Here is a 20907-nt window from a genome sequence, read left to right as displayed (position 1 = left end):
GTGTTGGACCTGTCTCACCAGTACAATGTTAACTATACTAGTGTAGGACCTGTCTCACCAGTACATTGTTAACTATACAAGTGTAGGACCTGTCTCACCAGTACATTGTTAACTATACTAGTGTAGGACCTGTCTCACCAGTACATTGTTAACTATACTAGTGTAGGACCTGTCTTACCAGTACATTGTTAACTATACTAGTGTAGGACCTTGTCTTACCAGTACATTGTTAACTATACTAGTGTAGGACCTGTCTCACCAGTACATTGTTAACTATACTAGTGTAGGACCTGTCTCACCAGTACATTGTTAACTATACTAGTGTAGGACCTGTCTCACCAGTACGTTGTTAACTATACTAGTGTAGGACCTGTCTCACCAGTACATTGTTAACTATACTAGTGTAGGACATGTCTCACCACTACATTGTTAACTATACTAGTGTAGGACCTGTCTCACCAGTACATTGTTAGCTATACTAGTGTAGGACCTGTCTCACCAGTATATTGTTAACTATACTAGTGTAGGACATGTCTCACCAGTACATTGTTAACTATACTAGTGTAGGACCTGTCTCACCAGGTCCTTGTTAACTATACTAGTGTAGGACCTGTCTCACCAGTACATTGTTAACTATACTAGTGTAGGACATGTCTCACCACTACATTGTTAACTATACTAGTGTAGGACCTGTCTCACCAGTACATTGTTAACTATACAAGTGTAGGACCTGTCTCACCAGTACATTGTTAACTATACTAGTGTAGGACCTGTCTCACCAGTACATTGTTAATTATACAAGTGTAGGACCTGTCTCACCAGTACATTGTTAACTATACTAGTGTAGGACATGTCTCACCAGTACATTGTTAACTATACTAGTGTAGGACCTGTCTCACCAGTACATTGTTAACTATACTAGTGTAGGACCTGTCTCACCAGTACATTGTTAACTATACTAGTGTAGGACCTGTCTCACCAGTACATTGTTAACTATACAAGTGTAGGACCTGTCTCACCAGTACATTGTTAACTATACTACTGTAGGACCTGTCTCACCAGTACATTGTTAACTATACAAGTGTAGGACCTGTCTCACCAGTACATTGTTAACTATACTAGTGTAGGACCTGTCTCACCAGTACATTGTTAGCTATACAAGTGTAGGACCTGTCTCACCAGTACATTGTTAACTATACTAGTGTAGGACCTGTCTCACCAGTACATTGTTAACTATACTAGTGTAGGACCTGTCTCACCGGTACATTGTTAACTATACTAGTGTAGGACCTGTCTCACCAGTACATTGTTAACTATACTAGTGTAGGATCTGTCTCACCAGTACATTGTTAACTATACTAGTGTAGGACCTGTCTCACCAGTACATTGTTAACTATACTAGTGTAGGACCTGTCTCACCGGTACATTGTTAACTATACTAGTGTAGGACCTGTCTCACCAGTACATTGTTAACTATACTAGTGTAGGACCTGTCTCACCAGTACATTGTTAGCTATACAAGTGTAGGACCTGTCTCACCAGTACATTGTTAACTATACTAGTGTAGGACCTGTCTCACCAGTACATTGTTAACTATACTAGTGTAGGACCTGTCTCACCGGTACATTGTTAACTATACTAGTGTAAGACCTGTCTCACCAGTACATTGTTAACTATACTAGTGTAGGATCTGTCTCACCAGTACATTGTTAACTATACTAGTGTAGGACCTGTCTCACCAGTACATTGTTAACTATACTAGTGTAGGACCTGTCTCACCGGTACATTGTTAACTATACTAGTGTAGGACCTGTCTCACCAGTACATTGTTAACTATACTAGTGTAGGATCTGTCTCACCAGTACGTTGTTAACTATACTAGTGTAGGACCTGTCTCACCAGTACATTGTTAACTATACTAGTGTAGGACCTGTCTCACCAGTACATTGTTAACTATACTAGTGTAGGACCTGTCTCACCGGTACATTGTTAACTATACTAGTGTAGGACCTGTCTCACCAGTACATTGTTAAATATACTAGTGTAGGACATGTCTAACCAGTACATTGTTAACTATACTAGTGTAGGACCTGTCTCACCAGTACATTGTTAACTATACTAGTGTAGGACCTGTCTCACCGGTACATTGTTAACTATACTAGTGTAGGACCTGTCTCACCAGTACATTGTTAAATATACTAGTGTAGGACCTGTCTCACCAGTACATTGTTAACTATACTAGTGTAGGACCTGTCTCACCAGTACATTGATAACTATACTAGTGTATGACCTGTCTCACCAGTACATTGTTAACTATACTAGTGTAGGACCTGTCTCACCAGTACATTGTTTTACTATACTAGTGTAGGACCTGTCTCACCAGTACATTGTTAACTATACTAGTGTAGGACCTGTCTCACCAGTACGTTGTTAACTATACTAGTGTAGGACCTGTCTCACCAGTACATTGTTAACTATACTAGTGTAGGACCTGTATCACTAGTACATTGTTAACTATACTAGTGTAGGACCTGTCTCACCAGTACATTGTTAGCTATACTAGTGTAGGACCTGTCTCACCAGTACATTGTTAACTATACTAGTGTAGGACCTGTCTCACCATTACATTATTAACTATACTAGTGTAGGACCTGTCTCACCAGTATGTTGTTAACTATACTAGTGTAGGACCTGTATCACTAGTACATTGTTAACTATACTAGTGTAGGACCTGTCTCACCAGTATATTGTTTACTATACTAGTGTAGGACCTGTCTCACCAGTATGTTGTTAACTATACTAGTGTAGGACCTGTATCACTAGTACATTGTTAACTATACTAGTGTAGGACCTGTCTCACCAGTACATTGTTAACTATACTAGTGTAGGACCTGTCTCACCAGTACATTGTTAACTATACTAGTGTAGGACCTGTCTCACCAGTACATTGTTAACTATACTAGTGTAGGACCTGTCTCACCAGTACATCGTTAACTATACTAGTGTAGGACATGTCTAACCAGTACATTGTTAACTATACTAGTGTAGGACCTGTCTCACCAGTACATCGTTAACTATACTAGTGTAGGACCTGTCTCACCAGTACATTGTTAACTATACTAGTGTAGGACCTGTCTCACCAATACATTGTTAACTATACTAGTGTAGGACCTGTCTCACCAGTACGTTGTTAACTATACTAGTGTAGGACCTGTCTCACCAGTACATTGTTTTACTATACTAGTGTAGGACCTGTCTAACCAGTATATTGTTAACTATACTAGTGTAGGACCTGTCTCACCAGTACATTGTTAACTATACTAGTGTAGGACCTGTCTCACCAGTACATTGTTAACTATACTAGTGTAGGACCTATCTCACCAGTACATTGTTAACTATATACTAATGTAGGACCTGTCTCACCATTACATTGTTAGCTATACAAGTGTAGGATCTGTCTCACCAGTACATTGTTAACTATACTAGTGTAGGACCTGTCTCACCAGTACATTGTTAACTATACTAATGTAGGACCTGGCTCACCAGTTGGAAATTTGAAAATAAGAAAAAATAGATATTTAAATTAAAGAAAGCATGTTGATGTCTGGTTTTATTTTATCCCTGTGATTTTGTACCTATATCAAGGTGATTTATTTGAACAAATCTATAAATTTTTCTAATTACATAGCTTTAAATATAGAAATATTTCTACAGCCATTAAGGTACATCTAACTCTGATAATGAGATAAGCAATTGTTAGGATTAAAGCCTGTAGTTAACCCAGACTGTTGTATCATTACAGTGATAACCCATCAGATCCTGTGCCTTTTTAATGAAGTATAGTTGACACTTCCCTATAAGGTTAATGGTTCAGATTCCGATCAAGACATCAGATTAAATAGAAAATCAATGGGATTGTCAGGTGATGAACTTAACACTAATTGGAGGATACCAAAGGCAAATCTTGTCTTACAGCCACCAAACAGGTGGGCTTACTTCCAGTCATAAGTCAAATTCATCTTGAGCTCGGTAAATCAGAGCTTTGAGACTTCCCACTTATCAAAATGAAATATAACCAGGGACTTGAGTATTCTGCGTGACAAAAATCAGAAATAATCCAGACTGTCCATTATCCAGAAAGACTGTGATGGTCCATTACAAATATTTGTATTGTACTTTCTTGTGCGGGATATCAGATTACAATGATAGCCTATCAGAGTAAGCCATTATCTATCACGGCAGTTGGTCTTACCAAGCTGTCCGATTGATCTGGACAGAATCATTTTGTGATGTATGTGTTACTTAAGATGCTTAGTACAAGTGAATGCCTCTATACATACAGATCATGACTTTATCTCTAAATGGTAATGTAACTAGCACAAACAGGTTTCATGTTCCCTTCATAATAATACTGAGCATCAAGTATATATATTATCAATTAGAACTTTTAAATAGCTATATTCCTGTTATAAAGCATTAAATTGTGAACTGTTCTGAGCAGCTATATTATTGGTATACAGTATTGTGAACCACTTTGAGATGGCTATATATCGCTGTTATATACACTATTGTGAACCGCTCTGAGCGGCTATATTATTGGTATACAGTATTGTGAACCACTTTGAGATGGCTATATATCGCTGTTATATACACTATTGTGAACCGCTCTGAGCGGCTATATTATTGGTTTACAGTATTGTGAACCACTTTGAGATGGCTATATATCGCTGTTATATACACTATTGTGAACCGCTCTGAGCGGCTATATTATTGGTATACAGTATTGTAAACCACTTTGAGATGGCTATATATCGCTGTTATATACACTATTGTGAACCGCTCTGAGCGGCTATATTATTGGTATACAGTATTGTAAACCACTTTGAGATGGCTATATATTGCTGTTATATACTATTGTGAACTGCTCTTAGATGGCTATATTCCTGTAAAGCAGTATTGTGAACCGCTCTGAGCGGCTAGTATAATGACCAGTCTCTCAGACTGACCATGGGAGTCACGTACTTCTCTTTTACCATGATTTCGTTTTGAATTTTGAAATTATATTAAGCTAAGGTTTTCCTCATCGTAGTTAAACGACTATTAAATGTTGGCCATTAAGAAGCCAATTAAAGCCAATGATGTTTTAGCACGATGAACTACTCAGTAATCTACCCTTTCAGGAATAAATGGACGTTACCAATTGTTCAATGGAAGTTCAATTATTTGTAAACTTGATAAATTATCCAAAGCAGAATTTATTTTATCATGATCGCATCAACACAACATAGCGAATATTAAAGAAAGATCTGACTATATTACATAATGTGATTAAAAAATATCTAAACATGTTTCTAAATTTATAAGGATTTCAATAATTATCATAATATTTTAAGTTTAATCTAAATCATTCAAAAAACTGCCATAGAAAAATCTCTTGTTTTTCACCGCTATATTTGGAATGACTATAACTTTCAGGCTTATAAGTAATCATTTTTAGGATGCTGTAATTATATTTCCGTTTGCTGGTGTGACGTAGATCGAATAAGATATATGTATTTCTATACTTTAGGTATCATTTGTTGGTTTTAATTAGGTATATTTCTATACATTGGGTGTCATTAAATGCATTTTTGACAAGTGTATGCTGTCAGCAATATGTTGCATCTTTAACGAAGGATTAGTGATTGAAAAATATCCTACCTGGAATTCCAGGTGCTCAAACTGAGCAACCTCTTGCTCTCAGACGGACTCCCTACCACTACATGTTCTAGTATACTCTATCCTCTTTTACATGTAAGTAGGCAATAATTGTTGTACACAGATATAGCAATTGACAGAACTTTATGTTGACATCAGCGTGGCTTAATGTAAATTTCGAACAATTACACAACCAGTAATTTGAATTTTAATACTTCAGTGTCAAATATTCAGTATTATATATACATGAAAATATACAGTATGTAACGTACTATATACAACTGTAATGCCAAATGTCCTACGATGTATTTATAGTCATTTGAATTTTCCTCTCCTGACATCGACATTAAATGCTTACTGAACTATACCAGACAGACGAACAATGCCATTTTGTGTTTGGTTAATATCCTGTACCCATGACAACATACATGTTCATAGCACATAGAAGATCCTAACAATACATTATATACAAATGGTAAGAATACAGAACTATGTCATTGTTTGCTGGCGCCAGTATGTTCTCACTACCATTACAAAGTTACTTCAGCTGTAAATATCATCATTTTAAAAACTTAATCAGGCATTCTTGTCTGCATCAATATTGATAAGGCTAATTCCCTACAGAACCTGCTGACAATGAGGGATCGGAGTTCTGAGAATAACAAAACACTACCCAATATCTGTACATTTATGTCAACTCTGATTTATAACTGTGCATCTTCAATGCAGCTAACTTCCAGCAAAACAGTTCCTTTTAGAGTTGTTTAACAAAGATATATTACATTGGAGCTTCCAAGTCAGCTTAGAGTGTCCAACAAATTATTGTTAGTTATTTAAAAATATCTAATTATGAAGATTTAACAAAATTAAGAGCGATGATGAAACTGGATTGGGATATTGATCTTTGACTATGCCAAACTGGATCAAAACAAGGTTTTCAAGCTCTCAAAGCTGAAGACATGCAATTGATCTAAATATCAAAGGCCCTTCCTCAGGTAAAGAGTGCTTGAAAGCTCCCAAAATAAACTGCTACAACAGCATCGGAAATCTGTAAATTGGACAATACATTCCGAACTAAGGCCTTTCTAAATCTAAACATAACAGTTGTCTATAGGTGTCTGGTGCAATTGATCCTATATTTATCCCAAAATAAACCTAGGGTGCATGGGGAAGGGGAAAGAGGGCTATTAATGTTCTTACTGAGACTTCTGAGGGCTATTATCAAAAGGTATGGGTTTATTGCTGGATCATATTAGTAGTTCAATTGAGTTAATATTGAATTAATATACAGCTAGGTATTACCTATATAAGTATTACATAAGAGTAATAAATAACTTTAGTTTGTTCCAGATTAACAGGGTTTAAACCTTGGTTACCCTACGGCCCCTTTTTTCTTGAATCAGCTACGGTCTTCCTATTGAATTGTACATTGAATAGTGCATTTTATTTGATTGCTTAATTGAGGTTTGTACCAGGTATATAGATTTGATTAGTTGGTCAGTATATGGATTTGATTGGTTGGTTGGTATATGGATTTGATTGGTTAGTTGGTATATGGATTTGATTGGTTAGTTGGTATATAGATTTGATTGGTTAGTTGATTTATGGATTTGATTGGTTTGTTGGTTTATGGATTTGATTGGTTAGTTAGTTTATAGATTTGGATGGTTAGTCGAATTGGTATACATGTATTTGACTTGTTGGATTGGTTATATATATACATATATATATGAATAAATGAATTAGTTGGTATATTTGTTGGTATAAACAAAGTTGGTAGGTGTGAGTTTATTTCAAAATGTTAATGATATTCACTCCAGACTGGTAAGTAGAAGGTGTAGACAGGGTCTAGTGTGCTCTTTTAAATTTGCAACCACAAATTTTCAGACAGTATTTGTATAATTCCCATTAATGGCATCATTGACCAACCTTAACTTTATAAGTTATATATAATTCCCATCAATGGCATCAATGACAAACCTTAACTTTATAAGTTATATATAATTCCCATCAATGGCATCATTGACAAACCTTAACTTTATAAGTTATGTATAATCCCCATCAATGGCATCAATGACAAACCTATAACTTTATAAGTTATATATAATTCCCATCAATGGCATCATTGACAAACCTTAACTTTATAAGTTATATGCTCTGGCCAGGATATTTCATATCTTTATGACACCCAACATCTAAATGAAGCGGAGGAGGCATGGCTAAATATTCCAGTGTGGGTACACAGCAGCAGGGTTTGGCAGATTTTCTGTACTAATCTGATATTAGTTGCATCAATTTTATTCACAAACACGAGTGTAAGTTTTTTTTTATAAATCTTATAAATAACTCTTTAACACATATCTACTGTTTAAACTGATGAATAATTGAAAGGTTTCATGGAAATTGAGGAATTTTCATCAAATCAACTTCAAACTACTATAATCATGTATTCAGGGGAAGAACAGAATTGAGTTGAATTTAAAAACCACCAATGAAGAATTGAGATAAAACGATTAGCCTTTGTAATTAATACTCAAGATCAAATCAATAAAGATTTTTCAGTGTGTCAAATTATTGTCACATACTGCAATATGTACATTTTAAATAAGATATTGATTACTAAGATGTAGCATTACAGTAAGGTTGTACAGTATGGCTGTACAGTATGGCTGTACAGTATGGTTGTACAGCTAGTATGGCTGTGTTATGAGATGTTCTACAGTACTAGTGCTTGTACTGTATGGCTAAGTGATCATGTGTTGTATAATGTTGTACAGTTTTATATGCTTGTACAGTATATGGTTGTAGAGTATGATATGGTTGTACAGCTAGTATGGTTTAGTTACTGTGTTGTACAATGTTGTAACGTATGGTTGTACATCTAGTATATTGGTTTAGTTACTGTGATATACACTGTTGTACAGTATGGTTGCACAGCTAGTATGGTTTAGTTAATGTGATATACAATGTTGTACAATATGCTTGTACAGCTAGTATGGTTTAGTTACTGTGTTATACAATGTTGTACAGTATTGTTGTACAGCTAGTGTGGTTTAGTTACTGTGTTATACAATGTTGTACAAAATGCTTGTACAGCTAGTATAATGTTCTGTGTTGTACAATGTTGTAAAGTATGCAAGTATCAACTAAATTGGTATGTATTACCATCACCTTCATCATACTTTAGTTCAGTCAAATGGCCATTACACAGCAATTAGTTTTTTCTCTATAGACTGTCTGTAAAGTTATAGATCTGTCCATCATGAATAAATGCATAGCCTCTTTGTGGCCAGCCAACTAATTGACTAGTGGTTTAACATTTGAAAACCAATTGCAGCAGCCACCAAGACGGAAGATTGGAGATGTCAACTTACATTAGACTTTCCCGGGGGCAGTATAACCCTTCACACATTCAGCTGTACACGACAATGTATGTCATTGATCCCAATCTAACCATCAGGTTTTTGACCAGGATTGAGATTGACCGAGAGTCCCATATTCTCTGCTGTACATTTTAGCCTGAAAATACTATCAATACTAATGTGATATATTAAGCGTTACAGTTTGGTACATATAATGTCTGTAGGTCAGCTATGTTCCTAAAATAGTGTTGTTTCTCTAGCCACTATCATGAACAAAACACTTCTTAATGTATAGGGCTGTGGTTACGGTGCAAAGCAAATTTTGTGTTCAAGTTCCTTATTTGTGAAAATGGAGTTATTCTGATCAGCATTCAAACTAAATTCAAGTCATTTCTATTAAATAAAATTAGTAGAGTTAGGCTTGTCATAAGTAACAGTCAGAAGTTCAGTAGATTAGAATTGTAACAGTAACAGCGTGCCACAGTATACGTAGCTGTCAGAAACTTATATATAGTAGCTTAGACGTATTAGCAGTAGCAGACAGAAGTTCAATAGATTAGAATCACTAGCAGTAGCTGTCAGAAATATAGCAGAGTAGACTTGTTAGCAGTAGCTCTAAGGAAGATTAATAGGATCGAGTTGTCACCAGGAGCTGTTAGAAGTTAAGTAGATTAGAATTGTCACCACTAGCTGTCAGAAGTTTAGTAGATTTAGACTTGTTAGCAGTAGTTGTCAGAACTTTAGCAGAGAAGACTTGTAACTAGTAGCTGTCAGAAGTTAAGTAAATTAGAATTGTCACCAGGAGCTGTCAGCAGTTTAATACAGTATAGGTCTAGAGTTGTCAGCAGTTTAATACAGTATAGGTCTAGAGTTGTCAGCAGTTTAATACAGTATAGGTCTAGAGTTGTCAGCAGTTTAATACAGTATAGGTCTATAGTTGTCAACAGTTTAATACAGTATATAGATCTAGAGTTGTCGACAGTTTAATACAGTATAGGTCTAAAGTTGTCAACAGTTTAATACAGTATAGGTCTAGAGTTGTCGACAGTTTAATACAGTAAAGGTAGTTGTCAGCAGTTTAATACAGTAAAGGTCTAAAGTTGTCAGCAGTTTAATACAGTAAAGGTCTAGGTCTAGAGTTGTCAGCAGTTGAATACAGTAAAGGTCTAGGTCTAGAGTTGTCGACAGTTTAATACAGTAAAGGTAGTTGTCAACAGTTTAATACAGTAAAGGTCTAGAGTTGTCAGCAGTTGAATACAGTAAAGGTCTAGAGTTGTCAGCAGTTTAATACAGTAAAGGTCTAGAGTTGTCAGCAGTTTAATACAGTAAAGGTCTAGAGTTGTCAGCAGTTTAATACAGTATAGGTCTAGAGTTGTCAGCAGTTTAATACAGTATAGGTCTAGAGTTGTCAACAGTTTAATACAGTATAGGTCTAGAGTTGTCAGCAGTTTAATACAGTAAAGGTCTAGAGTTGTCAGCAGTTTAATACAGTATAGGTCTAGAGTTGTCAACAGTTTAATACAGTATAGGTCTAGAGTTGTCAGCAGTTTAATACAGTATAGGTCTAGAGTTGTCAACAGTTTAATACAGTAAAGGTCTAAAGTTGTCAACAGTTTAATATAGTAAAGTTCTAGAGTTGTCAGCAGTTTAATACAGTATAGGTCTAGAGTTGTCAGCAGTTTAATACAGTAAAGGTCTAGAGTTGTCAGCAGTTTAATACAGTAAAGGTCTAGAGTTGTCAGCAGTTTAATACAGTATAGGTCTAGAGTTGTCAGCAGTTTAATACAGTATAGGTCTAGAGTTGTCAACAGTTTAATACAGTAAAGGTCTAGAGTTGTCAGCAGTTTAATACAGTATAGGTCTAGAGTTGTCAGCAGTTTAATACAGTATAGGTCTAGAGTTGTCAGCAGTTTAATACAGTAAAGGTCTAGAGTTGTCAGCAGTTTAATACAGTAAAGGTCTAAAGTTGTCGACAGTTTAATTCAGTATAGGTCTAGAGTTGTCAGCAGTTTAATACAGTATAGGTCTAGAGTTGTCAACAGTTTAATACAGTATAGGTCTAGAGTTGTCAACAGTTTAATACAGTATAGGTCTAGAGTTGTCAACAGTTTAATACAGTAAAGGTCTAAAGTTGTCAACAGTTTAATATAGTAAAGGTCTAGAGTTGTCAGCAGCTTTGTACAGGATATTTGTGGGATGTTAAGATTTGTATCATGTTTTACAATTATTTCATTAATTCAATATCTATAAATAAAACATGACAGCAGACTTCTAGATTTATAGCTGCAATTAATCCTCACAAAAAAACTCTGTGTGTTGTACAAGGTTGTATGCTCGAAATAAAACAGGTCTGTAGTTATAACACATTTGGATGATTTAGCAGATCCACACCTTAGCAACTCACACATACTAATGATCAAGGTGTCACTCTGGACTTTGCATTGTTAAACTTTAATAAGTAGCTATTCCCAACAGATAAGAAATATTACAATGCCCACAGAACTGCAATATTGTCTGTACCCATCTGATCTGTATTCACATGGTTTCAATCAATCCTGTGAGGGCACTTGCACAAAATGCCTTTAATTCATGAATTATTAATGAACAAAATCCAGAACATCTCAGTGGTTCCATAGAAAATGCCTACGGAAAATCTGACCAATCAGAAACATCATTTTATATGTTCTTTGGTTTGCTTGGCAAAGTGGCAGATAACAAACTATGCCAATTCACATGGGAACAGCCCTCTTGGTATACTGCTTTATCAAGATGAATTAAGAAATTCATTAATAAGAAGCATTTTGTTTGGTTGATGAAAATATGAATATTCTTGGCAAACCAAAGGTTTTCAAGCCAGTGCTGCCTCACTGGTCCAATAAATGAAGCATTATAAGAGAAGACTTTGTAGACCCAACATCGTGGTTACGCCCAAGTGATAATAAATGATCTTTTGTTTACCAACAGATAATTACTGCCCTTGGTAAACCCCTAAAAGATAATAAATGATCTTTTAATTGTTTACCCAATAGAAAATATAGCCCTTGGTTTCCCCAACAGATAATAAATGATCTTTTGTTTACCCAACAGTTAATTACAGCCCTTGGTAACCCCCAAAAGATAATGAATGATCTTTTGTTTACCCAACAGATAATTACAGCCCTTGGTAACCCCCAAAAGATAATACATGTAAATGATCTTTTTTTTACCCAACAGATAATTACTGCCCTTAATTGGTTTCCCCAGCAGATAAATGATCTTTTGTTTACCCAATAGAAAATATTGCCCTTGGTTTCCGCAACAGATAATAAATGATCTTTTGTTTACCAAACAGATAATTACAGCCCTTAATTGGTTTCCCCAACAGCTAAATGATCTTTTGTTTCCAAAAGATAATTAATGTCTCTTTAATTGGTCTGCACCCTAATACATCAGTTATATACCCCTTGGTACCCCAAAAGATTATCATATGCCCCCTTAATTACCTTGCAACACTGCATGCTCCTAATTACACCTACCTTCAGATCACAGATTGAGAATTTGTGCGAGTACACTGTACTGATGTTACAGAAATAGTGTTTACACTTAAACAATATGGTAGTTTTATATCAATCACCTATTGCCTCAGGAATTTCCTTTTTATTTGATGATGTTCAATCATGCCATGAGAAATACTTGCAGTGATAAGTAATTGTACAAATACCAGATGGACAGTTTCTGACTGATCACTGCTGATCCAAATTTTATTTCTGTATTTTCAATATATATTGTTATTGCTATGTTTCCAGCAAAAAAAAAAACAGTATTAAAATTGCACTAAAGAAGGGTACTGTAGTTCATTTTTGAAAAAGATTTTAAAGCTATAATACATACAGTCCTACGTGTACATCAGCCAGCTGGAGTCTTCACTCTTAATGTCTAAATAACTCGCTAAAAACTGACCGAAAAGATTTTTACTGGACTACTTAAACTGGCCCACGAGAGCTATAGCATTTATGTGACATATTAAGATGTACCATTGGTTGATTGGAAGCTAGCTTGTATGTGAGACACGTTCAGAATTACAATTCTTTTTTTTCCCAATTTAGTGACTTTGTATAAAATACATTGTATAATCCTAATAGAAGTGTTATCCTTGATATGATATAATTATGATAAAATTGTAGAGTAGCAGGTGGGGAACAAAAGTTACTATGGGAACAATAACATGTGTTCTTCTATACCAAAACGAAATGCATTATTCTAACAAATGAATACAAACATTGAAATGAAAGAATATTTTATTGTTCTATTTATTATTTAACAGGGTTTATGTCCACTATAGTCTATTACAGCCATACAGCCTTACAACCTGTCAGCTGATGAGTGATACAGCCATACAGCCATACAGCCATACGGCCTTACAACCTGTCAGCTGACGAGTGATACAGCCATACAGCCATACAGCCATACGGCCTTACAACCTGTCAGCTGACGAGTGATACAGCCATACAGCCATACGGCCATACGGCCTTACAACTTGTCAGCTGACGAGTGATACAGCCATTCGGCCTTACAACCTGTCAGCTGACGAGTGAAACAGCCATACAGCCATACGGCCTTACCACCTGTCAGCTGACGAGTGATACAGCCATACAGCCATACAGCCATACGGCCTTACAACCTGTCAGCTGACGAGTGATACAGCCATACAGCCATACGGCCTTACAACCTGTCAGCTGACGAGTGATACAGCCATACAGCCATACAGCCTTACAGCCTTACAGCCATACAGCCATACAGCCTTACAGCCATACAGCCATACAGCCATACGGCCTTACAACCTGTCAGCTGACGAGTGATAATCTCATCAAAATGCTGTACACATGCAGGAAAACCTAACTTTATATCATGAGTATAAAGCATACAGTTACACAGTTTCATAAAAAGCTGTTAAAAGCTGTTGGAAACAACAGACAGAACTCAAATACTAAAAAAAAGACAATCTTTTGCAGAAGTACTAGGATCAAAATGCTTGTCGGGGATATACAACTATATATCATGGTTATAAAATCTACAAGTTATAAAACCTACTAGTTATAAAGCCTACAAGTTATAAAGCCTACTAGTTATAAATCCTACAAGTTATAAAGCCTACAAGTTATAAAACCTACAAGTTATAAAGCCTACTAGTTATAAAGCCTACACGTTATAAAACCTACTAGTTATAAAGCCTACTAGTTATAAAGCCTACTAGTTACAAAGACTACTAGTTATAAAGCCTACAAGTTATAAAGCCTACTAGTTGTAAAGCCTACAAGTTATAAATCCTACAAGTTATAAAGCCTACAAGTTATAAAGCCTACTAGTTATAAAGCCTACTAGTTTTAAAGCCTACAAGTTATAAAACCTACTAGTTATAAAGCCTACTAGTTTTAAAGCCTACAAGTTATATAGCCTACTAGTTTTCAAACCTACTAGCTATAAAGCCTACTAGTTACAAAGCCTAATAATTTAAAAGCCTGCTAGTTATAAAGCCTACTAAATAAAAGCCTACTAGTTATAAAGCCAACCTGTTTTAAAGCCTATTAGTTATCAAGCCTACTAAATATAAAGCCTACCAGTTTTAAAGCCTACTTGTTTTAAAGCCTACTAGTTATAAAGCTTAAAACCTGCTAGTTGTAAAGCCTACTAGTTACTATTTATAAAGCCTACCTACTAGTTATAAAGCCTACTAGTTATAAAGCCTACCTACTAGTTATACAGCCTACCTACTATTGATAAAGCATACCTACTAGTTATAAAGCCTACTTGTTTTAAAGCCTACTAGTTTTAAAGTCTACTAGTTATAAAGCCTACAAGTTATACAGCCTACAAGTTATAAAGCCTACTAGTTATGAAGCCTACAAGTTATAAAGCCTACACTACTAGTTATAAAGCCTACACTACTAGTTTTAAAGCCTACTAGTTATAAAACCTACAAGTTATAAAGCCTACCAGTTTTAAAGCCTACTAGTTATAAAGCCTACAAGTTATAAAGCCTACCTACTAGTTATAAAGCCTACAAGTTATAAAGCCTACCTACTAGTTATACAGCCTACCTACTAGTTATAAAGCCTACCTACTAGTTATAAAGCCTACTAGTTATAAAGCCTACCTACTAGTTATAAAGCCTACCTACTAGTTATAAAGCCTACACTACTAGTTATAAAGCCTACTAGTTATAAAGCCTACAAGTTATTATAAAGCCTACCTACAAGTTATAAAGCCTACACTACTAGTTATAAAGCCTACTAGTTATAAAGCCTACTAGTTATAAAACCTACAAGTTATAAAACCTACTAGTTATAAAACCTACAAGTTATAAAACCTACAAGTTATAAAGCCTACCAGTTTTAAAGCCTACTAGTTATAAAGCCTACAAGTTATAAAGCCTACCTACTAGTGATAAAGCCTACTAGTGATAAAGCCTACTAGTTATAAAGCCTACTAGTTATAAAGCCTACAAGTTATAAAGCCTACTAGTTATAAAGCCTACTAGTTATAAAACCTACTAGTTATAAAACCTACTAGTTACTATTTATAAAGCCTACCTACTAGTTATAAAACCTACCTACTAGTTATAAAGCCTACTAGTTTTAAAGTCTATTAGTTATAAACCTTCCAGTTTTAAAGCCTACTACAATATTAATGTAGTTTTAAAGATATTGGTAGAAAAATGTCAGAGTAGATCTCTGAACAGATATCAAATACATCTACTGAAACCAACAGATGGAAAAAGTAACTTTTGCAAAAACATTTGAATGAAATTGACTCTCTGGGAAACACAACTATGTATCATGGTTATATTAAAGCCTAATTAGTTACTGTCGAAGATAAAATACTGAGAAACAAATATTATACACTACAACCATGTATCATGAATATATAGTTTACAAAGTTTCAAAGAAACCAGTTTACACTGGACAGATGGACAATGCCGTACCTTTCATACTCCCAAAATGTTGACAAGCATATATAACAAATGCAATGACCAGGATGAGACTAGAACATAGGACCTCTGACATCTGATGACAGATGCTCTATAACCACTGGAGTTTAACCAAGCATGTTCAATTTCCACTGCACAAGTAAGAAAGTATGAATACCTATAAACAATATGACATACTTTCTGTACCAAAAGGGTTCATGGTTTAACACATATACCTACTACCTGGGGCACATTTAAAACACTGTAACCGACATAACAATCTGGTGGAAGATCACATCATGTCCCTAGTTAATTAGTAGATGTTTAAAGCAGGTAAAAATAAACTTTAATTTAAATACTAGCATGATTTTGGATCCTTACCTTTTGTCGAGGCATGCTATCCACTCGGACACCATGTTGGTGATTCTGTGGCCACCCTGAAACATACAGGACCCTCTAATTATACCTTACAGGTGACCAACAAGATAGGTCAATGGCAGAAATATAGGATGCATTTAATGTTGGTTTACTTACTAATTAACTGAAATTAATTATTGAAGCAGGAAATAATTATTACTACTTCTGTTGATGCGCACAAAAATATATGTGAATAAACATTATGAATATATACATGTAAAGAAATGTAAAGGTGAACTTTAAATACATCAGAATTATATACAAATGTTACAATGTACAGTTTATTAAATACATCAACAGTATACAGTATACAAAGTTTACAATGTACAGTATGAGATACATCAATAGTATATACAAATGTTACAATGTACAGTATATTAAATACATCAGAATTATACACAAATGTTACAATGTACAGTATATTAAATACATCAATAGTATATACAAATGTTACAATGTACAGTATATTAAATATATCAATATAGTATATACAAATGTTACAATGTACAGTATGAGATACATCAATAGTATATATACAAATGTTACAATGTACAGTATATTAAATACATCAATATAGTATATACAAATGTTACAATGTACAGTATATTAAATATATCAATATAGTATATACAAATGTTACAATGTACAGTATATTAAATATATCAATATAGTATATACAAAGTTTACAATGTACAGTATGAGATACATCAATAGTATATACAAATGTTACAATGTACAGTATATTAAATACATCAATTGTATATACAAATGTTACAATGTACAGTATATTAAATACATCAATAGTATACAGTATACAAAGTTTACAATGTACAGTATGAGATACATCAATAGTACATATATACAAATGTTACAATGAACAGTATATTAAATACATCAATAGTATATACAAATGTTACAATGTACAGTATAATTAAGAATCTTAATTTAAGATAGACGATCGTTGTATACGTTATTATATATCATGTGTGCATATAAAGTCTACAAATTGAGAATTTGCACAGAACTAAGCTCAATAATTTACGATCATTTTAAAAATCTATAAATGCAGCTTAAAGCAGTATTGGTTTCTATATAGCTTTGTTTGCACAGCGAGGGATTATATTACTAATACACCTGTTTGTATGTAGTGCAAGGCAGAACTGCTGAATCAGCTAGGCTACAGAAAACATCTATATTATATCTTTTCTGAATTAGTTTTGCCTTAAACTGTTGTTAAGTAAAATCTGACCAAATTTTGAGATTAAACATAATATGTAATTTAACAGACCACCTATACTAGTGCCTGGCACTGATTGTAATAGTATGACCGGAACTGTTTCAATCAGGACAAGCTTTAACTTTCATGCATCAAACACATTGGGTAAACCTCATTAACACAAAACTGGAGACACAATGTTTTTGTTTGATCAACCTTCCACACTTCTTTAACTGTAACAGTAGTTGAAACACATTAACTTTCAGCCTTGTTGGCACAATTTTCTGTTATATACACAGGTTCCTCGCGTTGTCATCCGCTTGTCATTATTTGACACCAGCTTATTTAAGCCAGTTTAAAAAGGAAACTATTGGCTATATATTGACATATTTCCCCTTTATGTTAAAAGCTATATAGCTATACAATTGTTACCCCCACCCCCACCCCACCCCACCCCACCCAACACACCCAACTCTAACTAATCTAAGATGATAATATACATTGGCTATGCTGTTTCTTTCCATCTCTCATGTCCTTTCGCCTCCATTAGATGGACAATGTCTTTTCCCCAGGGGAACATTAGGAAGAGGCAGAAATGACTCCTTCACTGTGCTGTTTCTGAATAAAGGGGGACAACTCATAACAGCTAATTTCTTCAAAGATTCATGTTTAGAACCTCAACTATATAAACTTTTGACAACATTAAAAAATGGAAAATGTATGTTATAAAATAGGGAAAATGTGTCTTATTCAATGGAACCGTTTTAACCTCAGACTTATATTAGATATATGAGTGATATATATAGGTTTGTGGTTAATAGGCCTAAAAAGGGGGTATAATCAAATACATGTACATAATGTAAAATCCAGGTAGAGAACTAAATAACAATATCACATAATTAGCCTGTTATTCTGAGAATGTCACTAGTATAATATATCCTGAAGTGTTATTATATTGACTGGAATAAAGGCTGTGATGTCATAATATGGACAACGATATGACGTCATATAAATTGTGAATGGCACTACAATTGGCCGTCTTTGTTTGATTCAGTCCTCCACATTTTGACTATAAGCATGCAGAGACATATATACCAGAGATAAGTAACATCGCTATTTTCCTGTACAAGTGGTGGCTCCCTTTATCCGTGACCACTCAAGCATATCCCTTATCGAGAGCGCCCTGTCCCCTATCAAACACACGCGAGCACAGGTAAATCGGGCTTTGCGCATGTGTGTATCGATGTACTGGAACTTATTAGACATGTTCTGGTTAATCCGCCATTACGTCAGACCAAAACATCGTCAATTTTAAATACACACAAAAAGCACATCGTTTTATTTAGGCCACTACAAAAGTTACTACATTATCTAAAAACTATCATACTTATGGGATATGGTCTTGCTTATCATGCACATTGTTGTCATTTATCTGTATTTTCGAAAACCCCATAGGTAAATTGGAGATTCCCGCCGATCTTCCCTGTGGTGTGCTTGACTTTCATACTCAAAATACGAACACTTTGACAGCAAATTGTGATATATTTCATATTGATGACACTTCTGCACTTTGATATTAATGAAATTAAAGCACATCATTGGATCTTGGTGATGATTTCAAATAGAAATTATCGAAAATTATGTTTCTGGTTTTCAAGTTTTATCCATTATGGCATCAGGAGAAGACTGAACAAAGTGACCGCAAAGGATTGTGGGTAGGTCAGGGGCCACCACGTAGACATAAGGGCAAATAGAGAGCTGCCAATCTCTCTATATATGTCTCTGCTATAAGACATGTCAAAATGACAGTTTTCCGAGTTATGTGATAAAAAGAATCACAATTTTGTTTTCATTTTATTGCAAGATTATATGAAACTCGATCCTCTCAAAGTTTTTTTTTAATTTTTGCTCCCCAAAGCAAGAACTTCTAAAGCCTTGTTTCATTTAACTCATATATGAAATGAAAACTCATTTCAGATCGTATATATAGGTCTCTGGTCCATGGTAAGATTAAGTTTTAATTATGGTACTGTACCATACATTACCCATAGGAAAACATTTGTATTATAACAAAACATTTCATTAGAGACATTTAAATTATAGTGATGTTTCAGAGACTTATTTCCAACTTCCTCATCCAGTCTTTTATACTTTTATACACCATAACATAGATTTCTATAGACCGGATCATCTGCACCCTTTTAAAATCACGTATATTCCAGTCTAATGTATGATATAGATTTGTCTATGTATAGAAATCAGTGTATGTTGTAACTGTTGTCGTACCAAAACATACTACTGCAAGCTGCAGTATTATACTTACCACAGGGTTTCCTCCGATCTCCCGCTACAGGGCAGACAACACATGTAAACAACCCTTCTTCTACACCTACTCCATTGTGAACCTGTAACCATAGTTTCTGTGTGCGATCCCCGTTATCACCTGCCACAGAGCCGGTCTATGTGTTAATGTAAAGGTCATTCAAAGTAATGTTTATAACGCTTAACGAGATGGCCTTTAGAATGATGTCGAAAATCCATGACACGTGAAAATCTATTAATATCACATCACGCACCGGCTTGTGACGTCACTCGCCAATCTGACCATACGGCATGTGTCGTGTTTCTATAATGTGCCTCTAATAAATGTCGTCTGTCAGGAGCGACGTGTGAAGATACAAAAAGATCAATAAATACGCTTTGTGAAATTTTGCGTCACTTATAAATAAGCTGACGATTCCTAGTCTGTAGATATGCACACAAAGAAACAGAAGAGGCACTTGTACGTCGCCATGTAATGTTCAATAGCTCCTATAGTCGCCACGCGGTGATAAAACAAACCAGGTGTCCTCTCCTATCGAGTGACCGCTGTCGTTTATCGACCGATTGTAAGGCTTGGTCTGACAGACATATACCTAGCCCTGTCCTCCTCACTCCACCATTGCCGCCATAAATCTGACGGTACAGGTACAGAGAGGACACCGCGCGCGTTTCATTGGTCGATATAAACCAGATTATTACTAACGAAAGTCTCGAGTGCGCCAAATATAGAACTGGGAATCCACGGACACCTGCGGTGTGGCAGACACGTGCTGTGTGGCAATGTGTACGTACAGAACATGGAATATGGGGTGTACAGAACGGAGGACCCACGGACACGTGCGGTGTGGCATCAATAATACACACGCCGTTCACCTAGGCGGATGGGGTTCAATTCCTTGAACGGACGTGAACATGAACAGGGTCACCTGCCTGTGATAAGTGTAAAT

At 35.2% G+C, this 20907-nt stretch overlaps 1 protein-coding gene across 1 annotated transcript in view; it reads right to left on the bottom strand.

Annotated features, from left to right (window-relative positions):
• The window catches only part of LOC117324132 (rap guanine nucleotide exchange factor 4-like), a 150062-nt gene extending 129866 nt beyond the window's left edge, over positions 1–20196 (bottom strand). The window contains 2 exon segments of the mRNA XM_033879800.1: positions 16387–16442; positions 19962–20196. Coding sequence (XP_033735691.1) covers positions 16387–16421 — 35 coding nt within the window. The 5' untranslated portion in view covers positions 16422–16442; positions 19962–20196.
• Positions 20197–20907: the final 711 nt, after the last annotated feature.

Source organism: Pecten maximus, chromosome 3 (genome assembly GCF_902652985.1).
Source record: "Pecten maximus chromosome 3, xPecMax1.1, whole genome shotgun sequence".
NCBI classification, from domain to species: Eukaryota; Metazoa; Mollusca; class Bivalvia; order Pectinida; family Pectinidae; genus Pecten; species Pecten maximus.
This window is presented reverse-complemented; position numbering and strand designations above follow the sequence as displayed.